The following is a 26849-nucleotide window of genomic DNA, read 5'->3' on the forward strand; positions in this document are numbered from 1 at the left end:
GGAAATGGATCACAAATGCATCTTCATGAACTTGTATCTCCTAAGCACCATTCTGCCTGAAAACGTGGGGGAACATGAGCTCCCAACCCTACGTGGTGGCAGGAGGAGGCACCTATAAAGCCCCAGGAATTGCAGAACATTCTGTAGACAGTGCTGTGGAGACGGGTGCCTGAGTGAGCTCACAACTCTGTAGGGGTCCACAGGACCCCACGCATAACTTTAGCCATTCATTTCTGCCTTTCTCCATCTCTTAGTAAGGTCTGTTATTGAGTTACCACCGAGTAACAAATTTGGGTAGGTCCAGAGCAGAGAATCCAGGCCAGGCCAGAAATTTCAACAAGCACAAGGAAGGTTCCAGAAGCTGGGGTTGTGGGACTGGAGAGATAAAAGCCCTCATGTGGGTGGGTTGGTTACAATTGTTGCCTTTGTAGGAGAAGGAGTAGTTTAGTCTGTGGGGCTCCAGGAGACAGAAATCATGATCAGTGAGTAGGATTCATGGAGAGATGGAGCTTGCCCAGAGGTAAGGAAAAGCGATCTGCGATTCAGAGCGGTTCAGCAATGGCACGGGCTGTTCTAAGAGGCAGTGAGAGCTCTGTCACCAGAGGTATGTAATAGGGGCTGGACACGTATTTGCTGTGGGTGCTGTAGGGGGGTTATCAAACCAGGAGCAGAGACATGGAGATGGCATAGCTTTGAACTCTCTTCTCTGCTCTTTCTACAGACAGGCTGCTAAGGTTGGTGCCATGTGCTGAGGAGACCAGGAGGAGAGGTAGGAGCTCCTGGGCTCTCCATATCTGGTGAGGGGCCCCTGCAGAGCTCTCCCATGGCTGCTGTCACTCAGCCTTCTTTCCATGGGGCCACTGCAGGAGTGTTCTGGCCTAGAGCCAGCTCACTCAGGTGCAGCTGGCTCTGAAGACCAAGAACAGAGCCATGCAGCTCTGGGGTCCTTCGTGGTTGAGCTGGTGGTTGTCCTCTCTTACACGTTTTATTATTCTTATTATTTCTTAAAATAATCCATAGGATGTGTGATCTTTGCTTGAAAAGAGAGGGATTTTGGTATGAGGCTCTCTAGTTGCACAAAGAGAAGACAAATGCAGGGGAGGGAAGGAGGAGAGAGACCCCCCCCCACCCAGCCCTATTCTGACCGGGCCTGCCTGCCCACTGGGTACAGCCCCAGGCGGGCTCATGGCTGGATGGCCTGGCCTCTCTAACAGTCTGACTCTGGGAGCTGTGCTGGCCTTACAGACCCTCTCTGATCTCACATCCTGCCCGGGCTGGTGTCTCTGAATCTGCAGTCAGCTTACCCAGGTATGGGTGGCCATGTCTTGAGTGTATGGAGACCCTTTGCTCGTCTGGCAGTTCATTGGGGTTTGTGGGGAGAATGGGCTCTGGCGAGGGGTAGACAGGAGTTGCCAGCTTAAGTCAGGGGCAGGGTGGAGGATGGCTGAGGAGGCTGGGCCACAGAGAATGAACCAGATGTGGGGCAACGTTCCCAGGGCAAATGACACAAGGACTCCCTATGCCTCCGTCTTCCCAGTCATAAAGGGGGTTATGGCTTTCCCTGCCTCTCAATGACTTATGTACTGGACCCATAGTGGGACCTTAACAATCACTTGTTCAAAGAATGGATTATTATTGTTGCTATTATCTTTCAGTTAATCCTTCATCAAAGTTCTCATTTTGGGTAACAAAAGATGACATCTACCTTAGCCATATTTAATCATTCTAGAGCCTAAGAAGGTCTGAAGAAGGAATTGTGTGTGAGCACCCTAGGCAAGCTTCGGGCCGGCACTCGTGCTTTCCCTGCGGGGTGGGGAGAAGCCCTGCTTCTCTGGGGTGGGGCCCTACGTCTCTTGTCTATCCACATGGGCATTAGGATGGTTACCAGGGAGAGGGGGAAGTACCTTTGTGGTCCTGGAAGCGGGCATCCTTTAAGGTCCTGACCTGCCACTGGGGCATGTTGGGTAAGAGTGTGCCTTGGGTCCAGCCACAGAAGTCATCCTCGAAATCACAGTAAAAACCAGCAGGGAGGCTACCTGTGGAGAGAGCATAGGGGCACAGGATTGTTGAAGGACATTTCCAGGACTGCTAAAGGCAAAATATGCCAATGTCAAGTCAAATTAGCCAGGCATAGCCAAATTCTTTCCGCTAGTAACAGCTCCCTAGCCAGAATGCTTGATGTCTAACGACACTGATCATAATGAAAAGAGGCCCCCAAGCCCTCACATGTGCATTGCTCGTTGACAATTTTCTGATCTTCAGAGAATAAGATAGTAATAATAATAACTTCATGACATGGGTATTGTTAGCCCAGTTTTGTATGACAAAGCAGAGGCCCAGTAATGTTAAGCAACTTGTCCAAGGTCACAAAGTAGGAGGTAGCCCAGCTGGGACTCAAACTCAGCCCTTCTGGTTCTAAATTCTGTGCTTTGCATACTGACCAACCATGAATGTGACCTCAGGAGAAGCCAATGTATGCCTCCCTAGAAGATATTTCTAACAGCTGACACTATGACAAGAGTGTGGTGGTGGCAGCGGCATTGTTGGCTGGGGGTTGGTGTGAGTCCCTCAAATCACCCCATTAGCAGAGATACATATTGCTCAAAACTTTCCATTTGCTCCCCTTTATTTCCCAGCCCCTTGCAGTTAAGTGAAGTCACATGGCTAACTCTGGCCCATGAAATATGAGTGGATCAAGGCTGTACAAAGCCCTTGTGTGAATCTTTAGCCTGCCTCTCTCTGCTGTAGTGACCAAAGAGAGTTCCTGTTCCTGAGCGTGCCACTCTACTATGGTGGAGCCTTTGCCAGCCTGGGTCCTGGAGTGATCCATGGAGCAGAGGCCCCACCTGCTCCCAGCCTTCATTGGACAGGTACTGCAAATGCTATCTCAAGCAACTGAAAGTTTGGGAGGGTTTATTCCTGCAGCAGAACCTAGCCTATTCTGGTCAATCCCAGCCACTGGGATCTCTTTCTATCTGTTGGCTCAGTGTAAAGGGCTCGAAATCCTTTCTCTACGTCAGACTGATCTCAGGTCCCATGAACGAGGCTGCAGTCAGTTTTCTAGACCATACATTCCCCAACTGCCCACAGGAGGAGGAGGAAAGGAGAGGAAGGCTGGAGAGAGCCCATTTTCTCCAGCTCCCTCTGAGAATGGCTGCAGAGAAGGCGCTCAGCCTCGAGGGGATAATGGGCCATTCCAGGACATTCCAAGAGCACCTGACAGCTCCAGCCCATGCTGTGTAGAAGCCCGTGTCTCATGGAGGAGAAAGGCTCTGTAGCTGACACCCACCACTCTCCACGTCCCTCCTCTGTCACAGCCTTCTTGGCAGCAGCAGGCTGACAAAGAGGGCCCTGATGCTTCCTGGCTGTGACAGCACCTTAGTGAATTATTACTCATTCCCCCCCCCCCAGTTCTCTGTGCATTTCACACAGAGGCAGAATTATAAATTAAAACAGGCTGTCACTGACTTTGAGCATCTCTTCCCATTTATACCCCCCTGAAGAAATCATTTCCCCCCAAGCCCCGATGCTCCTCTGATTAAAAATCCAAAAGCTAAGGCGATCTTTCTGTTTTATTTTTTATTCCCCCCTCAAGGGATCCCACATCCACTTCTTTTGCAGAAACCAACTGGTGGCTGGAAGTGACCTTCCATGGAGTGTCCTTCACAAGGATGCTTTAAAAATCGAGAAACACGATGGAAGTTCCGAGCAGGAGATGGACTCCTGGTGGAAGGAGGAGGCAGGGCTGAGGTGGGGGCTGAGCAGCATGTTGCTTCCTCCTTGCCCTTCAGGAGGTGGAGGGAGAGATCTGAGCCTGACTTGTGGGTACTGGAACCTCAACAGCACTGGAATCTGCACACATGGTGGGTTCTCATCCTCACCACTTCCTACTGTGTGACCTCGGGCAAGTCACTTCCTTCCTCAGAGCCTCAGGTTCCTCAGCTGTGAAATGGGGCAATACTAGTGTCTATTTCCCAGAGGTGATGTGAGGATAAATAAGGGAGAGACTGTGGGAACACTTTGTAAGCAGCCAGAGCTGTGCAGATATGAGGTGGTTAGTGTTACTGATCATCACTCATACCCGAGTTAGGGGATGCATCAGGGTATGACTGAAACAGCCAGCACTGCCCTGGAGGCAGAGACAGGTCCCTCAGCTGCCTCTGGATATGCCTCCAGGGGGCTGCTTATGTGCTAGTCCTGCCTGTGCCTTCCACTGGGACCGGGATGAGGAAAGCCTCTCCACCTTCTGGAAGCCCATCCTTGTCCTGGTGTGGCATAGGATCCAGGGTGAACTGAAATTGGGAGCCCCATTTCTTTTTGGCTGATTGAATAAAGGGAGAGGAGGCAAGCAAAATAGCAAGACAGGTCAATGGACAATTTATGGGATAATTAAAACCCTGAAGGAAGATAGGGAAGCTGAGAGGATTTCTGTCACTCTTGTCTCATCAGGGCAGTGTGCTCGGGAAGAAGCTGCTCCTGAGGAAGCTGGTGGGGGTGAGTTGGGGGAATCACTGCTAAGGCCAGTGGCTGAGCAAAAGGCTGGCCCTCAGGGTTGGATCTAAGGGTGTCGGCTTGTCCTTCCATCCTCCTTTTCTCCTGTCATTCACCCCAAGCACCTACCAAGTGCTTGACACATTGTAGGACTTCAATATTTATTTACTGAACAAAATGGGAGTCGGTTCAGTTCCCTAACGCTTTGCCACTCCAAGTGTGGTCCAGGGACCAGCTGTACATGCATCATCTGGGAAACTGGGAGAAGTGTGGACTCTCAGGCCCTGCCCCACCCACTGAATCAGAATCTTGGTTTTTAATAAGCTCTGCAGGTGACTCCTGTGCACTCTAACGTTTGAGATGCGATGCGCTAAACGACCCCCTTCTTGGGCAGCAGCCAGTTATTTCATTGGCTGCATGGCCAAGTCAGGCTGTGCGGGGGTCAATCAATCCCACAACATTTGGCAATTATGACACCTGATTCCACTCTAAGAGAGACAAATTGGCAGAGTCACTGAGATGTGACCTCAGCAGCAGCCACAGGAGCTGCCAAGTAGAAACTCCAGGCCAAATGACACTACTTCTTTTCATTCCTGTGTGACAACTCCGTTAACATTTTTGATAAATATGTGTTATACATTTCCTTGAAAATATTGAGTCATGGGAAAAATGCTAGAAGAAATACATCAAAATATTATGGTTATCTCTGAATGTCTGAGAGGGAGGATTATGGGCAATAGTTATCTTCTCCTGTGTACTTTTCTAGATTTCTCAAGTATTTTACAACCAGCGTGTTTTATTTTACAGTAAAGAAATAAACGTTAAAAAATCTGTCTTTGCCTGGCAGGAAGAGTATCCCCACCAAACAGATGAGATTGAGTCCACAGAGGGGAAGCGATCTGCCTGCAGTACCCATAGTCAGTGAGTGACCCATGCAGGGAGTGAAGTGGCAACACCTGGCTCTTCCTGGGAAGCTACACGCCACGGAGGCCATTGGTCAGAACACACAGGGGGTCTAGAAGAGAACTTCAATGGGTTATAGTATCTGGGGATGTCTCACTTGGGTTTGGTGCTGTTTAATGGGAAATGCAGGAGTGCTGTACTGGGGAGGGCAGGAGAATGGTGTGTTGGAGTGTGGGTTTGGAGGAAGGGGTATGAATGGACGGAGGGGTGTCATGATTTGATAGAGAAGGGAAGGGACTGCCAGCTCCATCTCAGGCACTCCACTCATCCCAGGCTGCTCCTAGAATTGCTAGGGGCTACAAAAAGACCCAGTAACATTGTCAGGGTGAGTCTGATCATCTGTGAGCAGCGCCAGAGTGTGCAGGGCGTTCGCTCTGGGGAAGGTGTGGGGAGCTGAGGCTGGCCCACTGGTAGGATGAGTTGACTGAATGAGACCTACTTTTTCTCTCCAAATTCCAACCATGGCAGGGTTTGGTCAACTACTCTGGCCCAAGATTAGTGACCCTCATGAGGGTTCCTTAGAGGACTTGGCCATCTCCAACAGAGCTGCATTGCAAACACCTGCTCAGAAAAAACATTTTAACAGCTTCCAGATGAGCTGGGAAAGGGCAAGTGTAGTCATCAGCATTTCCCTATCACATCGATGTTGATTCTGGAAACCGTCCCCACAAAGGTAACAGCAACACTAATAACACAGGCTAACATTTACTGAGTCTTTAGCACGTGCTGCTCTGAACACTTCCTCCTTGCTTCTCAGACACCAGAGTGTTAGCAGGTATCATGTTACAGATGAGAAACTGAGACCTGGAGGGTGGAGGCCAATGATCTGAACCACCTTGCCCTGCACAGGAAGGTGGTAGCAGAGCTCTGGACTCCCTGACTCTTCCTGGCATCTTTGTCCTGGGCGGGTCTGTAGCTAGATTTGGTGCTCAGCACAGCCAAATACTGGAAACTCATGAAATGAATGAGTCTGGCCTGCGGTGGTTCAGAGTATGGGCTCAGGAGTCAGACTGAGTCTGAATCACTGCTCAGCCACCAGCTAATAGTTTGATCACAGGCAATCACTTAACTCCCTGAGCTCCAGCTTTTGCATCTGTAAGATGAGTATAATAGCATCACACAAGGCTGTGAGGAAGGAGCAAATTGATAGCTGAAGGGTGTTTAGAGGAGCTCCTGGCACATAGTTAATACTCAGTAAATGCTGGCCAGTACTGTTGTTGTTGTCACCTTTATGGGGATGGTTTCTGGAACCAACATCAGAGTGATAGGGCCAACAGCAAAAATACCAGAGAGGGTGCAGCACACAAATAAGGAAAAGCATATTTGCTAAGAGTTCTGCTAAGATCAGAGCAGGAAAAAGATTGGAATAACTCTCCTGAATCGAACTTCCCCTGCCTAGCAAGTGATTTTTGTAGCAAAGACTCAGTGGGGGTGTTCTCCAGAGCATAGTTGTTATTCCGACAGCTGGTCAGAGCAGCTTTTCAAATGTGGCTGAAAAAGCCATGGGGCTCCAGGCTCCTGCCCTTGTTCCCGAGCCAGGCTGCCCTAAAGCTTGGAGCTGGTCCTGGAAACCCGTAAGTGCAAGCTCCGAATGGAGGGAAAACACAGGGAGCCCACAGTAGTGGGCTGGATCCCAAAGGCGCAGTGCTCTAATCACAGCTCTGTTTCCAACATTCTGTGTGACCCAGAACAAATCAATTACCTTCTCTGTGCCTTCATTTTCCCAACTGTAAATCAGGGCATGTCCTGCTGGACCTTTGTCCCAGCTGGGAAGCAGGTATCAAAAAAATTTCAAAAGGCAATCAACAAAACCACGCAGCTCAGAGGCACTGCTGGAAATAGTGCTGACACAAATAAGTAGAGAAACACACAAGCCCCTACCCGGGGCATTGTGGATACACCTGGCTTCGTTTTGGGCGGTGAGAACTCTGGGAGAAAGGCCAGGAGCTGAACAGTGCAGGACAAGCAAAGTGCTTCCCTGCAACTCTTTTTCCTGAGTTTTATCTAAAAACACACCACAATTCCATTATAATTGGAAAACTTCACTTGAAAGTTTTGTATAAAAATGAGATTTTTAAAATGGAGAAATGGATGTCTTTATTGCTTTATTTAAATGATGATAAATAAAGCCTTTTTTTTTTCCCTCCAAGGGGTTCAGATGACATAGGGGGACACTATGAGGTTTTTAAAGCTGTTTTGCAAAATTCTTCGTAGGCCAGCAGTGTCTCATGGCATGTGTGTCTGAAGGGTGTGGCGTTTGCTCTTGGTCTGGGCCCCGCATCCCAGGCATGGCTCTGCCTCTTCCTTTCGCGATGGAGGCTCCATCCACAGTTTCACTCCCTGCACCTATGTTGGGCTTCCAGTGCTTTGAGGGCAGACACCTTGTTATTCATCTCTGCTCTAGGATCTAGAACGTTTTCTAGCTTACTATGGGTGTTCTGTGAGTGCAGTGGTTTCTCTGGATAAAGCTTACAGAGCTCTGGAGCAATTACTTCTAGTGTGGCAGCTGCTGGGAGCACTGTGTTCATGTGGAGTGAGCTCTGGCTGGGAGTCCACTCTGCACCCAACTACCAGTGGGGCCCCAGCAATTTGTTTTCCTCTATGGAACTCACATTTCCCAACTCATTCATTTATTTCAATCAACAAAGAGTCAGTGAACATCCATGCTGTGCTAGGAATTATGAGAGATATTGGGACAGGAGAGATGACCACACCTAGTCTGCCCACAAAGAGGAAAAGAGTCATGGAAACCACTTCCATACAACATAATAGATGCATACCCACAAGGGTGGCTAAAATAAAAAAGATAATAACAAATGTTTGTGAGGATGTGGAAAAATTGGAACCCTTATGTATTGTAGGTGGGTATGTAAGATGGTGCAGCCACTATGGAAAACAGTTTGGCAGTTTCAACACATATATCAAATGTAGAGTTACCATATGACCCAGCAATTTCACTGCTAGGTATATACCCAAGAGAACAGACAACATATGTACACATAAAATCTTGTACATGAATGTTCACAGTAGCACTATTCACAATAACCCCAAACTGGAAACAACCCAAATGCCCATCAACTAATGAATGGATAAGCAAAGTCTGGTATATCCGTACAATGGGATGTTATTCTGCAAAAAAAAGGAATGAAGCACTAATACATGCCACAATGTGAATGAACCTCAAAAGCACACTAAGAGAAATAAATTAATCATGAAAGACCACATATTATATGATTCGGTTTATATGAAACACACATAGAATAGACAAATCTATAGAAATAGAAAGAAAATGGGTCGTTGGCTAGGGCTAGTGGCAGGTGAATTGGAGGGAAATGAGAAAAGATTGCTAGGGGTTCCTTTTTGGGGTGATAAAAATGTTCAAAAATTAGATTATGGTGATGGGTGAACAACACTGTGACTATACTAAAATACACTGAATTGTACAATTTAAGCAGGTGAATGTATGGTATGTGAATTACATCTCAAAAAATGCCATGGACATGATGATATCAGTGGATAGCCTGAGTTGGGGGGAAGGGTTCAGAGGAAGAAGAACCAAGTGTACTTGTGGGGATGGTCAGAGGAGGCTCCTGGAAGAACAGACTCTTGAGGTGTCTTGGAGTAGAGTGGCTTGAGAAAGGAAGGGCATCCGAGCAAAGCCCTGGAAGCATGAGGGAGCTGAGAGGTGGTTTGATAGGCTGGAGTTGGGGTCTATGAAGAGGCAGGAGGATGACGGGGCTTGGAAAGTGAGGGAAGTCTGGGCACAGAGGGCTGCTAGTGTCGTGTTATAGAGCTGGGATTTACCCTGCACATTTCATCTGTGCCTTGAGGATGCTGAGAGAGTAACTTACAAGATCTTGTTTGGTTCTTAATGTATGTGAGCACAGACCATGGAGGACCATGCTGTTTCTGGACTACAAATCTTAGCTCTGCCTCTCAAAGACAGTGTGGCTTTCTCCAGTTGCCCCAAGAGGAGTCACAAGTGTCGCTGGATGTCAGGAAGGCTGTCCAAGCCTGCAAGCCTGGGGTGCTGGGGGTGGAGGGGATATGTGCGTGGGCTGGGCTGGGGCGGGTGGGGGCAGCCCCCCTTTACTCACTGCATAGTTGGCCCTCGTCTTCTCCCTGGGCACAGTCCCGGTGGAAGTCACAGGCCTGCCCGAGCTGGAGGACTGTCCCGTTCCAACAAGTGAAGGAACTCTGCAGGGCCATCTTGAAGCCAGGGGATGTTCCTGGAGAGTACACAGACACATGTCTCTGGTCAGTTGGGTGGCCCCAGGCACTGGCTGGCCTGATTGGCTGGCCCTATGGAAAGGCTGCTGGGACAGGGTCACCCTAATCTGCCATTCTCACGCCAAGGCCTGACTGAGACACCCACATCTCAATCTGCCCACACCCAGGGCCAACCCCAGGAAGCCGAGAGGAAGTCAAAGGTGCGCACGCACACACACACACACACACACACACACACACACACACACACACACACACACACACACACACACATACACACACACACGCGCGCGCGCACACAATGCCTGTTGGGGGTCTCTCTTTCCAGCGATGGTGTGTAGCAGAGTGGCCGAAATTCGATCCACATTCCTCAAACACTCTGGAGTCCTCAGACCCATGGCTTTAACGTGCCAGGTGGAATCTCACCTGCACATACACAGCTCTACCTTCAAGGATGAATTTGGGGCACCAAGAGGCATACCTGATCCAGTGCATTGTCTCTGTTCTTGACCCCAGATTCCACCATTAAAGTGACTTATTAAGTGGATTCTAGAAACATGCAACATTTTCTTTTGTGAAATACGATAAGCCTAGGCCCTGGGCCCTGGCTCTGGACCCTCCATGTCTGGCCATGTGAGGCTAACCACATTCCTTCTCTGTCTGGCCCTGTCTCCCCTTCTATAAAAGGAGGGATTTTGACTATATCTCTAAGGTTTGCTCCAGTTCTGAAATTATTAGATAAACTATATTATCCAGTGGGGAGAGGGAGAGGAGGCAGTTTATAATGAAAGTATTAGCAGTTATTAGCTTCTGTATTAAGAACAATGCATTATGATAATTAATTAGCTCTGCAGACCCCAGAGATGCAGGCTGCAGAGAGGGGAAGGCTGGCCTGGTGAAGCCCCCATCCTACTGAATGGATGCTCGCCTGGGGACCATCTATCAAGGGCCTGGTTGGTGTCTCCTGCTACTCAGCTCTTGATTGGTGTGGGGTGAGGGGAGCCTCTGGCCCCTGTGGAGATAAGCAGGCAGGGCCCACCAGAGTTGGCCCCCCAAGAGTGGCTGCCCCCATCCTAATCCCTGGAACCTGTGAATATGTTACTTCATGTGGTAAAAGGGACTTTGCTGCTGAGATGAAGTTAAGGATCATTAGACGAAGAGATTATCCTGGTAGGTCCAATGTGATCACAAGGGTTCTTGTAAGAGGAAGAGAGGAGAGTCAAAGTGAGAAGTAGGAGATGTGTTGATGGAAGCAAGAGTTTGTTGTAATGGAAGGAAGGGCCACGAGTCCAGGAGTGCAGGAGGACTCGAGAAGCTGGAGAAGGCCAGGAAATGGATTCTCCCTTAGAGCCTCCAGAAGGAACCAGCCTTGCCCGACAGCATGACTTTAGCCCATGAAACTGATTTCAGACTTCTGCCCTCCAGAACTATAAGAGAATAAATTTGTGTTGTTTTAAGCCATTAAGTTTGTGGTAGTTACAGCGGCAATGAAGAATTAATACACCATCTAAACCTGACTCCAGCTGAAATCACAGACTAAGTCAGCAGAGACCCTGGTCATCTGAAGCCCAGCATAGCTTTCGATCAGCTTCTCAGTTCTTTAATGTGTTCTTGTGACTAGATCTTTGTGGTTCCCCGGACTAGTCATCTCTACCCCTTTCTTCCTTACAGAGAAGGGAAAACACCATCCCATCTGTCCCTGTGCTCAAGACAGCTCGACACACGGTCTTCCCTGAACACCCATGGATTCTAAGCTCAGGGACATGTCATTGAAAACTCATCCCCCACCCTCTTCCCCCCTGCCCAGTTCCAGATATTCTCAGATGGACACACGGGATCCAAATACAAAGGGAATGGTGGAAAGAGACACCATGCTCATTTTAAAAGGCACTGTGTCAAATTCGTTTTATAGCTTTAATTATGTGCATCAAGTCTCAATCAATCTTATCCTCTAGGAAGCTGGGAGGTAAAATGCCTTCCCCACAAACTGGGGCTGATCTGGCTGAGGGTGCGGTCTCCCCCACAGAGCAGAGGAGATGCACTTTCCTGAAGCATCGACTGCGGGGCTTCGCTGCAGGTGGCTCTGGACTGTGTCCGAGGAATCCAGAGACACCAGGCACTGTGTCCACCTGCTCGTGAAACCTCATTACTACCAGGCCAGGGCGAATCTGTTATTCCCATTTAGTAGGAGCAAATGGGGGAAGCCAAGTGACACTGCCTGTCCTCTCTGCCCCTCTTTCACAGAAAATTAAAGGACAATGAAAGAAATAAATTCTCCTTTACATTTGCTTGGTGACTTCATTTCCAAAGCATTTTTCCTTAGGCCATATCATAGTTGATCATTAGATGTGGTTAAGATCTTATTGCTTCTGTTCCCAGCCTAACCATGGAAAACACAAACAAACCCCAAAACCCGTGAAGTCTCCCTCAACCTATGGGACAAATGTAAGCTGTGCCGTGTTTTATTCAGTTTATATCCATTGTATGTCCTCATGTGTTTCACATGTCAATTACTTGTCACTCCCCAAATGGGTTTTAGTGCTTCTTTTATATTTCCTCTTTCTAAAAATATAAGCCTATTGTCTAAAGTTCAAAAGTAGGGTAAAAAGAAACACAAATAATGTCCAGAATCCTATTACCCAGAGGCCACTATATTTAATATCTTCGTAGATTTCTCTTCAGTTTAGTTTTTTTCCACCTTTGCTTTAAAAGTGAGTATAGTTGTTTCATATGTATGCAGGCCTTAAAATAATTAAGGTTATATTGCAAGCTTTTCCAAAAGCTTTAAAATTTCTCATAAGAATACATTTTAATGGCTACAATACTGTGTGATATGTACCATCATTTATTTAAACATTATTCAGTGATTGGACTGCTAGTCTGTTTGTAATAACACTTTGAAGAATATCTTTGAGCATAAACCTTTGCCTGTATTTCAGATTATTTTCATAGGATAGATTCCCAGAAGTGGAATTACTGAATAAAAAGGTATAAACATTTTAAAGGCTTTTGATACATATTGCCAAATTGCTTTCTAGAAGTTAATCCAATTTACACTCTTCACCAGCTGTGTCCATACACGCATGTTTGTCCTACTACATCCCGGCCAGCCCTGAGTATTAGCACAAATTTTATTTTTAACTAAAGGTATCTCCCTGCTGTTTTATTTTCAATTTCTCTGATACGAGGTTGAATTTTTTTTCTTAAATATTACTAGCCATTTTTGGGTTTTTTTTTTTTCAACTTTGGTTTTTAGAGAATTGCCCACTTCCTTTTCCAATTTATCTATCAGGTTCTTTATGTTTTCAGACTGAGTTGCATGAGATTATTAACAAGGATGTGGAGCTATTTATTATGTGTGTGACAATTTCCCCAGTATCTTATGTATATTTTCATTCTGTTTACAATGTATTTTGATATATGTTTAAATTTGTATGTAATCCAAACCTATCCATATTTCCCTTGGTGCTTTCTTCTTTTTCTCTGATGCTTGGAGAGTTTGTTGCATGTGGTAGATAATGTGCGGGTCACCCTTTGGAGTCTTTGGGTTGTCCTTGTTTTCTGGGAGTGCCTCCCATCGACTCACCTTTCAGCAACAGGAATCTGGATCTTACTAGCTCATCTGTGACATTTTCATGGGTTATCCCCCCATTCATCCACTCCATGAATGGTTCTTTCACTTGGGCACATTACCTCCAGAATTCACCATAGTGGACATTCTGCCACATATTTTTACTAGATGTTTGTATGCCTGTCTTCCTCACCAAACTGTAAGTGACTTGGAGGGAGGTATTAAGTCTTATTTTCAAGAGTCAACAGCAGTGCTGATGTATAGATCCCCCCCACCTTGATATTTGGGAATTGAATTGATCCTGTGTATTAGCTGAGGAAGGTATTATTATGCCCATTTTAGAGTCTAGAACACCAAGGCTCAGAATGGTTGCATGGCTTGCTGAGGGACTGGTGAAAGTCCACATTGTTGGCACCTTGTTTTCTCCTCTGTGCTGTGTCTGTCTGTGGGGGTCGTCCAGTGAGAGGTGTTTTCAGAGTGTTGATGGGGGTACAGAGGGCAGGAAGTTGGCATCTCTGCCTTCCACCCACAAACCTCGACAAAGGAGGGGGTCCAGGAGTGGAGGGCAGTGCTGTTTTAACTCTCTGGATGCCTAGCTTTTTCTCCAGGATCCGTCTTCCTGGGCTAAAGCACAGCAGAAGCCCAGAGACACCGCCTTTCAGCACCGCTTCCACACCCCCCCATCCTTCCTCTGGTGGAGACTGCCAGGCTTCCCGGCCCAGCCTCCTCCTACTGCAGGGACCTTGATGCTTACGAGAGATTCAATTAGACAGACGCATGGTACTCTGATCTCTACTGCCAGCCCAAACTCAAAACTAATGAGGCACGACGAAAAACAACCGCTCTGTCTTCTCAAGTTCTTTTTTTTATGGGGCCCATAAATTCCAAGGAGGAAAGTACCCTTCCTTGGTGAATGGTTTTAATCAAGGGCCTGAGTCTCCTAAACAGCATCTCTCTGTGTTTATGAAATGATTGTTCTGGCCTATGGAGTAAGGTACCCTGAGGCCCTGCGTGGTCGTAGCCTGTCTCCAGGGCAGGCAGGGGGCAGTAAATTGCCAGCATTCCTTACCTTTGTGTGGCATTTTAACAGCTTACTATGTGCTTTCCTAATCCTTCCTTGTTTGAACCTCATAAAAAGCTGGCAGAATAGTTATTATTATTCCCATTTGATTAATCAGAAGACTGAGGATTTAAGAGCCTAAACAATGTACAGAGAAATGCTTTTGAAACAGCAAAGCACTACACAATGTAACCAGTGACTTACTGGCTGCTTTGCCTGAGGTGTCACAGCTAGCAAACCACAGGTGAGGGCCCAGAACCTGGTCAGATGGTCCCAGGTGAAGTTCCTCTCCCAGGACTCAGATTAGATCACCTTCCGGGAGTAGCACTCCGGCTACCTGTGGGAGTCACTTGGGTAGTAAGAAATACTGTTGCCGTTCAGGATCCACCTGTGTCCATGAAATCAGTGTCTTGGGAGGAGACACTTGGCCTTGGTGGTTTTAACAGTTCTCTGGGTGACTCTCAGGAGCACATGGTTGAGTACCACTTCCCTGGAGGGCAGGAGGATCTGTGGCCGAGCACCTGTGTATCTTGGGTTGGTCCTGTACCTGCACTGCCTCCATCGCCCTCCGGTACAGAGAGGGTGTGGACCTGTCTCCAAGACCCCTCCAGCTCTGATGTCCTGGTTCTGGGGTTCTGGCAATGGTTATGTAGGTACATGTTTATGAGGCTGATTTGACATAATTAATGCTAACTTGATGAATGCTGACCATTGTCAATGACTGTCCCCAGAAGACTTCTGCCCTCCCGTGTTTCTTTACTCAGCAGCTCACCCAGCAAGCTTGCCTCACACTGGCATTTCCTGTCTCAGTCATCTGTCATTTGCATCCTGGAACTTGTCTCCTAAACAGCGTGCCACCTCTCCGGATGCACTAGAAATTAGTTCAGATTTGCATTGGAGGCACGCGTGGCCTAGGTCAGGTTATGTGAATCGCTGTTCTACACCACGGGCGACTTACTGGTTTCACTCGCTGAGAACGGTTCCTTTTCTCTCGTTGTGCATTCATAGCAGAAACCCACACATCTTCCCCTCCTTCAACTGTGTCTTGGAGATTTGATGCTACAAAATTTACACAACTCTCCTAACTCGAATTTCCTTTTTCAATGAATGTCAAATTTTAGGGCATTTAATTAATTTTTAATTAAGGTGATTTATGTGGCATGAAAAAGGCACACTTGTATCAGCTTTCTGGCCATCTCCCACCTGTTTCCTCTTGCCTAACTGATGACACTCGTTAAAGGGGGAAAAATTGAGTACTGCTTTGGTGAGAAGGGGGTCCTGCTCTTAAATTAAAGCCAAGGGGAGATGATGCGTGGAGGAGCCTGGCGTTCAGAGGACGTGGAGGTCAGGCCTGGGGCTGGAGCTGGAGTCCGGGGGCTGGGCCAGCCTCCCATCTGCCTGGTGGAAACCTAGTGTTTCCTAGGACTAGGAGAATCAGGCGTGCAAGGGTAAGCAAGCCCAGGGACATGAAAATGGATGGAGACATGAGGATGCGGTCAAGTACACAGGCTCACAGCCGCAGCTCTTTGCTGACGTTAGTGGGGGGGGGGGTCAGAAGTCCTGTGAACTGTGTAAATTAAGCCTGGCAGAGACCAGTCCTGCTGAAGACTTTGGGCCTCATAAATTGTAGTGTGGACAACCTCTTTAAAGAACTGGCATCTTGAGAACCTACTCAAAATGCAAATCAGCATGGAGGGGGCTGGCTGTGGATGACAGCCAGCGGGCTGGGCAGGGAAACTCAGCTCTGGGAAGAGGGAGGGCCTGGCCTTGCCACTGACCCTCGGGGACCATGAGCAAATCCCTTCCCTTCTGGGCCTCGGCTTTATTGTTTGTAATCCCCTAAAGCCAGCCATTCATGTTTACCATGGGCCTAGGCTGTGGTGTGGATGGTGAGCCCACAACCCCCACATCAGAATCACACAGGAGCTTGGGAATCATGCTGCTTCCTGGGCCCCACTGCAGACCTACAGAATCAGAGTATGGGGCGGGCAGAACCAGCATGCCCCACAAGCTCTCCAGGTGATTGTGGGTTCACCAAAGTCTGAGAATCTCTAGTGCTAGAGAAATGGGTCCTCTCCAGCACCACCGCCCCTGCCCTCTCCCTGTGATGATTCCTTCCTTGATTTGGGTCCCTTCACACCCAGATCCCATTTCTGTGATTACCTAGCAGGCCCACGGTCTCATTTTGTTCAGCTTGTGTTGATGAGACCCCTAAGGTGTAGAAAAGACAATTCCAGCTTCTAGTCCCCCGCTTCTCCTCGCTAGCGGGGTGAATGCTGACACAGCTCACAGTTTTTCCTTCTGTAATGCTATCTAACTTACAGGACTTTTGTGAGGATCAGGTGAAATCATGTGTACATAATGCAACAGTGGGTTCTTATTATGAGCTAGTTCTAGAGACTGCCTGAAGGACTTTGGGAGAATTGGCCATGGAGTGGGGTGGGAAGGGGGTCAGTGAGGAGGCTGGACAAGACAAACGTTGGGAACAGACAGAACCTTCGGGCATCCCTCACATCACATGGTGCTGGTGAGGCTCTACAGGGCCAGGCCCTTTCAGCAGAATAATCATGGAAATAAACCCAAGAGTAATTTCCAACAGAAATAATAGCCATTGAAAAGAATGCTTGCAATCATGAATTTTCAGTGTTATTTGTGTCTGGAGTCACTTGACCATCTGGGTAAGCTTTCTGAACCCAGCTCCTTCTCTGTTCTAATCCTACATAAACCTTCGCTGGCTTCTGCAGCAAGCAATCCAAATCCAGGCTTGGCACGCATGGCACAGCCCACTTTCCCAGCTCTACCATGTCTCTTTGCATCTTTAGCTAAAAATGTGACTTGTAGTTTCTGGCAGCCTTGGTGTAACCTGGTTTCATTGTCTGGAATCATCTTCTCCATCTGAACAATTCCTCCTAACTCAGATGCCACTTTCCCCACGTGCTGGCTCTTCTTCCTTGAAGGAAGACCTCTCTCTCTGGGGTGCTCTGGAAATGGCTACATACCTTCGACTAAGCACTCACCTTACCCTACTGGGTGTTGATATCTGTGTGGTTAGCTTTTCCCACTAAATTCTAAATTCCTTCAGGCAGGGGATCTGACTTGCTTATTTTATCTCCTGAAGAGTGCTGGGCACATAGTGAGTGCTAATGAATGTATATTGAAGGAATACAAAATAGATTACCAAGTTTTGGTGGAAGAATGTCACGAGGTGGAATTTCCTTGCATTCTGCTAGGAATTGCTTATTTCTTTGGGTTACCCACCTCCTCCCCCACCCTCCATCCAAGTCAATCTTTGCTTTACTAAACAACTGTTTTCAGAGCTTCTACTATGTGCCTGGCACCGGGGTGAGTACTGAAGAGTCACATGAGTGACCTTGTTCCATAAGGTGGGCCACATAAATCATCTCTGTGGAGGTGATAGTTGAGCTGATAGTGAGGGATAAGAGTTGATCAGCCACGTAAAAGGGCCATGGAGGAGCAGGAACTGCAAGGCAGGGGCTAGGAAAGAGTATTAGTGAGCTAGAAACAGAGCAAAGGCCAATACAGCTCAAGAGGGTCGCAGAGGAACACAGAGGGTCACAGAAGGTCACAGAAGGTCAGGAGGGGTGTCTGCAGAGCAAAGCAATCTGTGGTAAGGGGTATAGATTTTGTCTGAAGAGTTTGGACAGACACTGAGCAAATTTGGTATGTCCTTAAAAAGACCATTCTGAGAGATTGTGGGCAAATGGACTGGAGAGGGCAGCAGAAGTGGGAAAGCCAGTTGGCAGCTGCTGCTGTCACTGACCAAGCAAGGCATGGATGCAGCTTGGAGGAGGCTGGTGACGGTGGAGATGGAGGGAAGTAAGTAGGTGACATGTTGGAGGTGACCCTCATGACACTGGCCGATGGCCCAGAAGGCAGGTGAGAGGGAAGGCAGCATGAAGGATGGCACTAGGATGAAACCAAGGCTGCCAACTGACTGGACTGAGGGCTTGCTTTGAAATCCCATATACAGTCACTAAGAACCATGAAGATCTCTGTAGGCCATCCGTACGAAGGCAGAATGTCTTTCATTTTTGCAGCTGAGCTCTCCAAAGAAATTAAAAATTTTCTTATTCCTTTGTAGCCTTAACAACTTTATTTTGTTGCATGGCCCTTTTCCTAAAGTTCCCCTATTCAACATTTATCTTCATTGCTTTGCTGAAAAGACACACCAATAATTTTATTTTTAATATTACAAATGACCTCTGTGTACATTTTACCATTCATCTTCCTGAAAAGTGGTGACGTTTAACTATTCTGCACTGCAGCTCCCCATAAAATACGTCGTTTTCTTCTCTTGTTTGTTCAGTAAACAATGAGCAATTCCAGTTGTACCTTGGAGGATTAATACTAATCGCAAACAAATTACAGCTACAACCGAGACCACTGCAGGCACCAGGCTTTCAATTATGCAGCAGAGAAGTCTGCTTGGAACAGAGAGCAAAGGTGAGGAGAGATCATTCAGACTGGAGCAATGAAGACCAGAGCACCTGATCATGAGTCATGGCCTCCAATGAAGGGAGCTGGTGGATGTGACAGTTGGGGGTCATCTTGCCTCCACTGGACCTGTGGAAGCCGTGGTGGAAGGACTGGCTGCTTGCTGAAGGGGCAAAATAGCCACTGGGTGCTGATGCAGATTTACCAATCATAATAGTGACAACTACCACCCATACCGTGTATTGAGTGCTCATAATGTTTTAGGTCCTGTATTCGCGGCTTTGTAGGCATTATTTTATTTAGATCTTATAGCAACTATACAAAGTCGTTGTTATTATCTCCTTTTGTGGAAGAAAAAACTGGGATTCAGGAATTTGTAAAATCATTCCCTAGGTCATTGAACATTGGCAGAGCTAGGATTTGGAAGCCCATGTTCTTGATCAAAGTGATAGACCCATCGGAATGAAAAAGGCCATTTTAGAAGCCCCAGGAATAGACAGGAGGGAGGACTGTGGACTGCAAGCCAGTAGAGGGCCAGGGAGAGAACGTGCATGACAGGCTGCGGACAGGCCCAGGCAAGCAGGCTGGCGCTGTCAGGGACCCATGGAGAATGAGTCAGGCTGGGATTCTAGAGCAGGATTCTAGTCTCTTAAAGGGCTGGCAAGAATGTTTTAGAGGAATGATGTACAAGGTAGGTACAAAGACAAGGTCCAGGCACAGGGAAGCAATATGGGACCTGAACATCAGAGTTTATAGCTTATCCCCAGGGCCCAGGCAAAAATTCCATCTGTATCAGAGGTTGTTGGGGTCAAATGAGATAACTGGAAAAGTACTTTGCAAACCACTGAGTGTTAGCAAATAATCAAGATTTTATTTTTAATATTAACCATCTGACAGTCGTGCACTATCTCATCAAACCCATAAGAGGCTCTCTCACTTACCTCCTTATCTTTACTGAAATGCTACCTTCTCAGTGAGGCTTTCCCTGCTGACTTTATCTAAAATCTCTCCTCTGCCCCCACCCCAAATCACGGACACTACTTATCCCACTTCCCTGCTGTAGTGTTTCTCTTCGCTACTTGTAATTGGGCCACTACACTTTCCTTGTTAGTCTGTTGCTGGTTTTTCTCCCTCATTGGCGCTCAGTGGTGGAGAGGTCCATGTATGTTTTCATGTTGAATCCCCAGTGTCTAGAACAACACCTGGCATATAGGGGAATCTCAATCAAAGTTCGTTGAAAGAACAAGTGAATAATGCTTTTTAATGCATAATTTTGGGTAATGGATTCAGAAGCAGGATTTATGCCTTATTCATAATTACAATTGGTATTTCAGAGAAAAGGCATTTCACTGAAGAGAACTTCCATGTAGCCCCAACTCCCGTGGCTACATGTGTACAAAACTTGGATTTATCCATGTAAAAAGAGGCTCATTGTGGTGATGGTGACCTTTACTGTGTCTAAAGACCTCATCCAGTGCCACTAACTCCATTGAGGATGACGGCTGCACACTCGTACCTGCAAGGGAGCACTGACTGGGGGGATGATGAAGCTGCAGCCGGCATGGGCTGCTGGGAACTGCCACCCACACAGAGGAGAGAATGACGCCAATTCACAGAAAGTAGCAAGAGGCTGGGAGACAGAAGTGCTTCCCATTCCAGGCACAAAACCAAGAGGGAGGCTGGGACAAAACCCCAGGCTAGCAGTGTGCCGTAGATGGGACATCCTTCCAGCAAAAGGAAGCAGGCGGTCCTTGGAAGAAATATGAAAGGCTTCAGTGTTATTCAATTTGATAGGCACAGTCTAGACAAAGAGTCTGGAAAGGGAGTAGAGTCTCCTATGAAGAGATCAAGGTGACTTGCTTTGGCTAGGAGTCAAGAAGCTCCTTGCATTTTTTAGTTTTTAGGGCTTTTCTGAGACTACCATGTTAGGGTCTGACCTTTTCAGAACCACAAAATTTGGAGAAACCTAATGAAGAAAGAAAACTGGTTGATAGGCAGAAAAGAAATTTAAATAATAATAATAATGATAATAAATATTCAATGAGTACCTACTATGTATCAGCCATTTTCTGTGTGTGTATTATCTTTCACTTGATTCCTTGAGTGAACATGATTGAAATATACAAGAGGATGACTGATTTAGGATGGCTACTATAAAAAAGATGGAAAATAACAAGTGTTGACAAGGATGTGGAGAAATTGGAACTCTTGTGCATTGTTGGTAGGAATGTAAAATAGTGTAGGTGCTACAGAAAAGAGTATGACAGTTCCTCAAAAAATTGAAACTATAATTAGCATATGATCCAGCAATTCCACTTCAAGATATATATCCAAAAGAATTGAAAGCAGAGTCTCAAAGAGATATTTGTACACCTGTGCTCATAGCAGCATTGTTCACAATAGCCCCAAAGTGGAAGCAACCCAAATGTCCATCAATGGATAAATGGATAAGCAAAACGTGGTACATAAGTACAATGGCATATTATTCAGCCTTAAAAGGGAAGGAAATTCTGACACCTGCTCCAACATGGATGAACCTTGAGGACATTACGCTAAGTGAAATAAGCCAGACATAGAAGGACGAATACTGCATAATCCCACTTACATGAGGCACCTAGAATAGTCAAACTTATAGAGACAAAGTAGAACCGTGGTTACCAGGAACTGGGGGGAGGTGGAATAGGGGAGATCAGAGTTAGTGTGTGATGGGTACAGAGTTTCAGTTTGGGAAAATGAAAAAGTTCTGGAAATGGTTGTACAACAATGTTGAATGTGCTTATACTTAATCATTACTGAACTGTACACTTAGAAATGATTAACATGGTAAATTTTATATGTACTTTACAATTTAAAAAAATGACTGATTATGCTGGTCTTGAAAATAAGCCCTAATTAAGATCACAGGACGAGAAGAAATCAGTGTGGCCTACTGAGAAAAGCCTGTCACTGTGGCCCTTGACTAGTTCAGGCTCTTCTTCTCTTTCTCTTTTTAAATCTCCCTTCTGTTTGGCTTCTAGTGGAATATGCTGGTGTGTGAGGCGGGGGTCACAGCTGGAGGTGGAGGAGGACTTGGACCTACCCTGACATCACTGTGCACTAGCTGAGTGGTCTTGGGCCAGGCATTTGCCTCTTGGCCTCAGTCTGCTTATCTGTGAAATGATGAAATTGGACCAGATGAGCTCTAAGGATCTTTCTCCCCCACTGCAGGTCAAGGTCTCAGCCAACAACAGGGAACAGTGGGGAAGAGTTCTTACATGTCAGAGGAAGGCATTGTGGGAAAGGGCTCTGCTAATGGTGGCAAATGTGGATGACAATTTGGGAAACATGTGGGAAGACTCCCAGCTTAGCTAGAATCCTCATCACCCCTGATCTTGCTTTTAAATATGGGATGCATCATGCAGAGGGCTGCTTGAGGCCCAGCAGGTCCCCTGGCACACAGGCCTCTATTTCCACTTTTATGAGTTATTTCCCAAACACCCGTAGGGTTCCTGCCAGGTCCTCTATGCTCGAGAGTGAAGTGCTACTGAACAGTCTACAATTCTATTTAGAGAAAATAAGTGAGAAAACAGACCAGATTTGGTGGGACAAGTCTATGAGGACACCTATAGGGACTGTTCCTGCCCACAGGCCTTGGGCTGACTTGCCAAGTTGCAGGGGCACAAACACATGTGACATCTCTCAGTTCAGGAGTGGTCCAGAGAGGAAAGTGGTTTTGCCGTGGAACCCCTGGTAATATAAGGATGATGCATTTTTAATGGACCTGATGTAAAGTTTTAAAATTACATGCTGGCCTGAATCTCCACTGGTGTTTTAAATTTATTGAGCACATGCTAGAGGCTAAGAAAAGAAGACTGGTTTTAGAGACAGATGGACCAAATTTGAATCTTTGCCTCATCACGTTGGTCTTGTATAACGTACTCAATTGCTTTGAGCTTTAGCATCTATCTTGCAAGGTTGTTTCAAGGTTTGGAAAAACTACAGATAAGTCTCAGTGCCCAGTACATGGTAGGTAGTCAATAAATAGTAAATGATGAAGAAAACACGGTTCATAGTCTTGAGGCCATCCTATATTTTGGGCAGATATTTAGGCAAATAATAATGTGTTAAAATAAGTGTGTGTTGAGTTTTCAAGATGGCGGCGGCTGCGGCGGCTGGCGCGGAGTAGCTGAGGTGGAAAAGGTGGCCACTGGGCCTCAGGCAGCCGGGAAACTTGTGGACCTTCCTCTGGCCATCTCTTAAGGGAGGACTGCTGCTGCTGGCCGGTCGTGGGGGCTCAACGCCACTTTGCCCCCGGCAGGAGAGGCTGCCTCATTTACAGGCAACAGCTTTGAAGTGTGGAGCAGGAAAAAAACTGATTCTTAGCTGCAAAAGTGAGTCTTGAAACAGGGAACACGGCACCAGGGCTGCTGTGGATGCAGCCAGGATCCCGGAGGCTGGGGCCGCACTGAAGGCGGCCAGCTGCCCTATCCAGGATTCGAGGTTTCAGGCCGGCATTAAAGAAGACTCCTGGGAGCGCCCGAGCGGCGCCGCGACTGAACAGCCCGAGGCGGCAGCGCCGAGAACACGGAAGGCAACAAACCAGAGACAGAGCGAGCGCCCGACCTGGCACAGCACCGTGAGTGATCCCTGGCACAGCTCTGTTCGGGGGCTGGATGCCCACGCGGCTCCCCGCCTGCACCACCAGGCCACTCATTGCCCCGGTGCTGCCTCCATTTTCCCAGGTGCGGGCAGCTCCGCCCTGCTCGGCCATCACTGAGCCCATTTGCTTGGCCTGGCGCGGGGCTTTCCGGACCCTGCGGGCCGACCTCCTCTCCCAATCCCTCCACGGTTCTCTGGCAGGGCTGGGGGTGTGGGGCGTCCCGACCAGTTTTGGGAGGGCTAGGAAGTACGGGCGGGCCGACTGTCACTCCACCACACCCTGGACTCCGCCCCGGTAAACTTCCTGTTACTGGGAGGCAGATACCATCTCTGCGACCACCAGTTTGGAAAAAAGCCTAACGAATTTCTGGTTGGGAATAGTGTGGTAGGAGAGTTCCCAGGTCCGCTTGAACCTGCCGGAGAGCAGGCTGCAGGCGGGCACTAGACTCGGTTTATACCGGGGGGATACAAAGGTGAACAAGACCGGAGAAAGATCTACACAGTGCTACAAAGGCACCCAGAGAGACCAGTCGTCTGTGCCTAGCAGAAACCTGGTAGACTTCCTGGGCGAGGCGGTGCTGAGCAGGGTCTTGAAGGCCCAGCTGATAGCCGAGGGGTGCAGAAGACACGCCCCAACCCAGCACAGTGTGCACAGAGGGGGGAGACGTGCGGCCAGGGAGGCGGAGACTCGACAGAAACCACACACCTGGTGGGGTCGCCACTGCACGATCTAACAGCCTGGGCCAGAGCACACGGAACGGGGAGAAGTCCTGTACAGGAAGTGAAAGCTCAACAGAGATCACACACCCTGTGGTACGTGATCCACCAGCCCAGCAGAGTACAAGCTGACCAGAAAGGTGGATCCCCGGAGAAGCCCAAGACCCGAGGCAACCACACACACAAGACACTAGAGGCCAACTGAGCAGTCACGGCGGGAGCCATACCAAATTGGCAACCACAGCAACATCCTAGTTAGTCATTAGTCTTAAACCGGTGGACTGTGAAACCCCCTGCCACAATGAATAAACACCAAAAAAAAGACACCAGAAATACAAAAAATCAAGAAAGTACACCACCAAAAGTTAATAAATCTCATACTCTAGATCCTATAGAACAAGAAGCCCTTGAAATAACTGACAAGGAATTTCGAGTGATAATTCTAAGGAAACTGAATGAGATACAAGAAAACTCAGCTAGACATCATGATGAAATGAGGAAAAGTATACAGGATCTGAAAGAGGAAATATACAAGGAAATCAATGTCCTGAAAAAAAATGTAGCAGAACTTGCTGAACTGAAGAAGTTATTCAGCGAAATAAAAAACACAACGGAGAGTTTAACCAGCAGGCTTGTCGAAGTTGAAGAGAGAACCTCTGAACTTGAAGATGGGCTGTTTGAAATAACACAAGCAGACAAAAAGAAAGAAAAAAGAATCAAGGACATGGAAGAAAATCTGAGAGAGATATCAGACAACCTCAAGCGCTCAAATATCCGAGTCATGGGTATTCCAGAAGGGGAGGAAAATGGAGATTCCATTGAAAACATATTCAACAAAATAGTGGCAGAAAACTTCCCAGGTATAGGAAAAATCACAGATCTTCAGATCCAGGAAGCTCAACGATCTCCAAACGTATTCAACCCAAAAAGGCCTTCTCCAAGACATGTCATAGTCAAATTGGCAAAACTCAGAGACAAAGAGAGAATCTTAAAAGCTGCAAGAGAGAAGCGTCAAATCACCTATAAGGGAGCCCCAATCAGGTTAACATCAGACTTTTCATCACAAACCCTAAAAGCTAGAAAGGAATGGGATGATATTTTCAAAATACTAAAAGACAAAGATTGCCAGCCAAGAATACTCTACCCTGCAAGGCTATCCTTCCGAAATGAGGGGCAAATAGTATATTTCTCAGACAAACAAAAACTGCGGGAGTTCACTACCACAAGACCACCCTTACAAGAAATCCTCAAGGGAGTACTGGGTTTGGTTCCTGAAAAATAACTACCACTGCCATAAAAACCTAAGAAAAATCTAAACCCGCTAGTACAATAAAAATGGCATTCATGAAGAGAAAACAAGCTAACAAAAACACTATCTACAACCTAAGGAACCAACAAACAAAGAAACCAAACAGTAAATCAGAAAGCAAGGAACAAAAGACACCTAAGACAACCAAACAACCAATAAAATGCTAAGAATAAATCAACACCTTTCAATAACAACTCTTAATGTTAAAGGCTTAAATTCCCCAATTAAAAGACACAGACTGGCTGACTGGATCAAAAAGCAGGACCCAACTATATGCTGCCTACAAGAGACCCACCTCACCCATAAAGATTCACACAGACTAAGAGTGAAAGGATGGAAAAAGATTTACCATGCAAACAGAAAAGAAAAACGAGCTGGAGTGGCTATTCTTATATCTGACAAAATAGACTTTAAACTAAAAACCATAAAAAGAGACAATGAGGGACACTACTTAATGATAAAAGGTCTGATCCATCAAGAAGACATAACAATCATAAATATGTATGCACCCAATGTTGGAGCAGCCAGATTTATAAAACAAACTCTATTAGACCTAAAGAAGGAAATAGACACTAATACCATAATAGCAGGGGACCTGAACACTCCACTGTCAATATTAGACAGATCATCTAGGCAAAGAATCAGTAGAGAAACACAAGATCTAAACAATACTCTAGACCAATTGGAATTGGCAGATATCTACAGAACATTCCACCCAACAACCTCAGAATATTCATTCTTCTCAGCAGCACATGGATCATTCTCCAGGATAGATCACATATTAGGTCACAAATCAAGTCTCAATAAATTCAAAAAAATTGGAATTATCCCATGTATCTTCTCAGACCACAATGGATTAAAACTAGAAATTAATAACAAACGAAACTCTGGAAACTATACAAACACATGGAAATTAAACAGCATTCTACTTAACGACATATGGGTCCAAGAAGAAATCAAGCAGGAAATCAAAAAGTTTATTGAAACTAATGAAAACAATGATACATCATACCAAAACCTGTGGGATACTGCAAAAGCAGTATTGAGGGGAAAATTTATTGCATTAAATGCTCACTTCAGAAGAATGGAAAGATGGCAAGTGAACAACCTAACACTTCACCTTAAAGAACTAGAAAAACAAGAACAATCCAATCCTAAAGTTAGCAGACGGAAAGAAATCATTAAGATCAGAGCAGAACTGAATGAAATTGAAAACCAAAAAACAATTCAAAAGATCAACGAATCAAAAAGTTGGTTTTTTGAAAAGATAAATAAAATTGACAAACCATTAGCATGGCTAACAAAAAAAAGAAGAGAGAAGACTCAAATAACAAAAATTAGAAATGAAAAAGGTGATATTACAACTGATTCATCTGAAATACAAGGAATCATTCGAGACTACTATAAACAACTAT

The 26849-nt window shown here is 46.6% G+C and overlaps 1 protein-coding gene across 1 annotated transcript in view; it reads right to left on the reverse strand.

Moving 5' to 3' along the window:
- Positions 1 to 26849, reverse strand: part of ALK (ALK receptor tyrosine kinase) — a 731313-nt gene that overhangs the window by 125692 nt on the left and 578772 nt on the right. The window contains exons 6-7 of the mRNA XM_063078008.1: positions 9552 to 9683; positions 1905 to 2036 (exon numbers count right to left, since the gene is read on the reverse strand). Coding sequence (XP_062934078.1) covers positions 1905 to 2036; positions 9552 to 9683 — 264 coding nt within the window. The remainder of the gene's footprint in view (positions 1 to 1904; positions 2037 to 9551; positions 9684 to 26849) is intronic.

This window comes from Cynocephalus volans, chromosome 14 (assembly GCF_027409185.1).
Source record: "Cynocephalus volans isolate mCynVol1 chromosome 14, mCynVol1.pri, whole genome shotgun sequence".
Classification (NCBI taxonomy): Eukaryota; Metazoa; Chordata; class Mammalia; order Dermoptera; family Cynocephalidae; genus Cynocephalus; species Cynocephalus volans.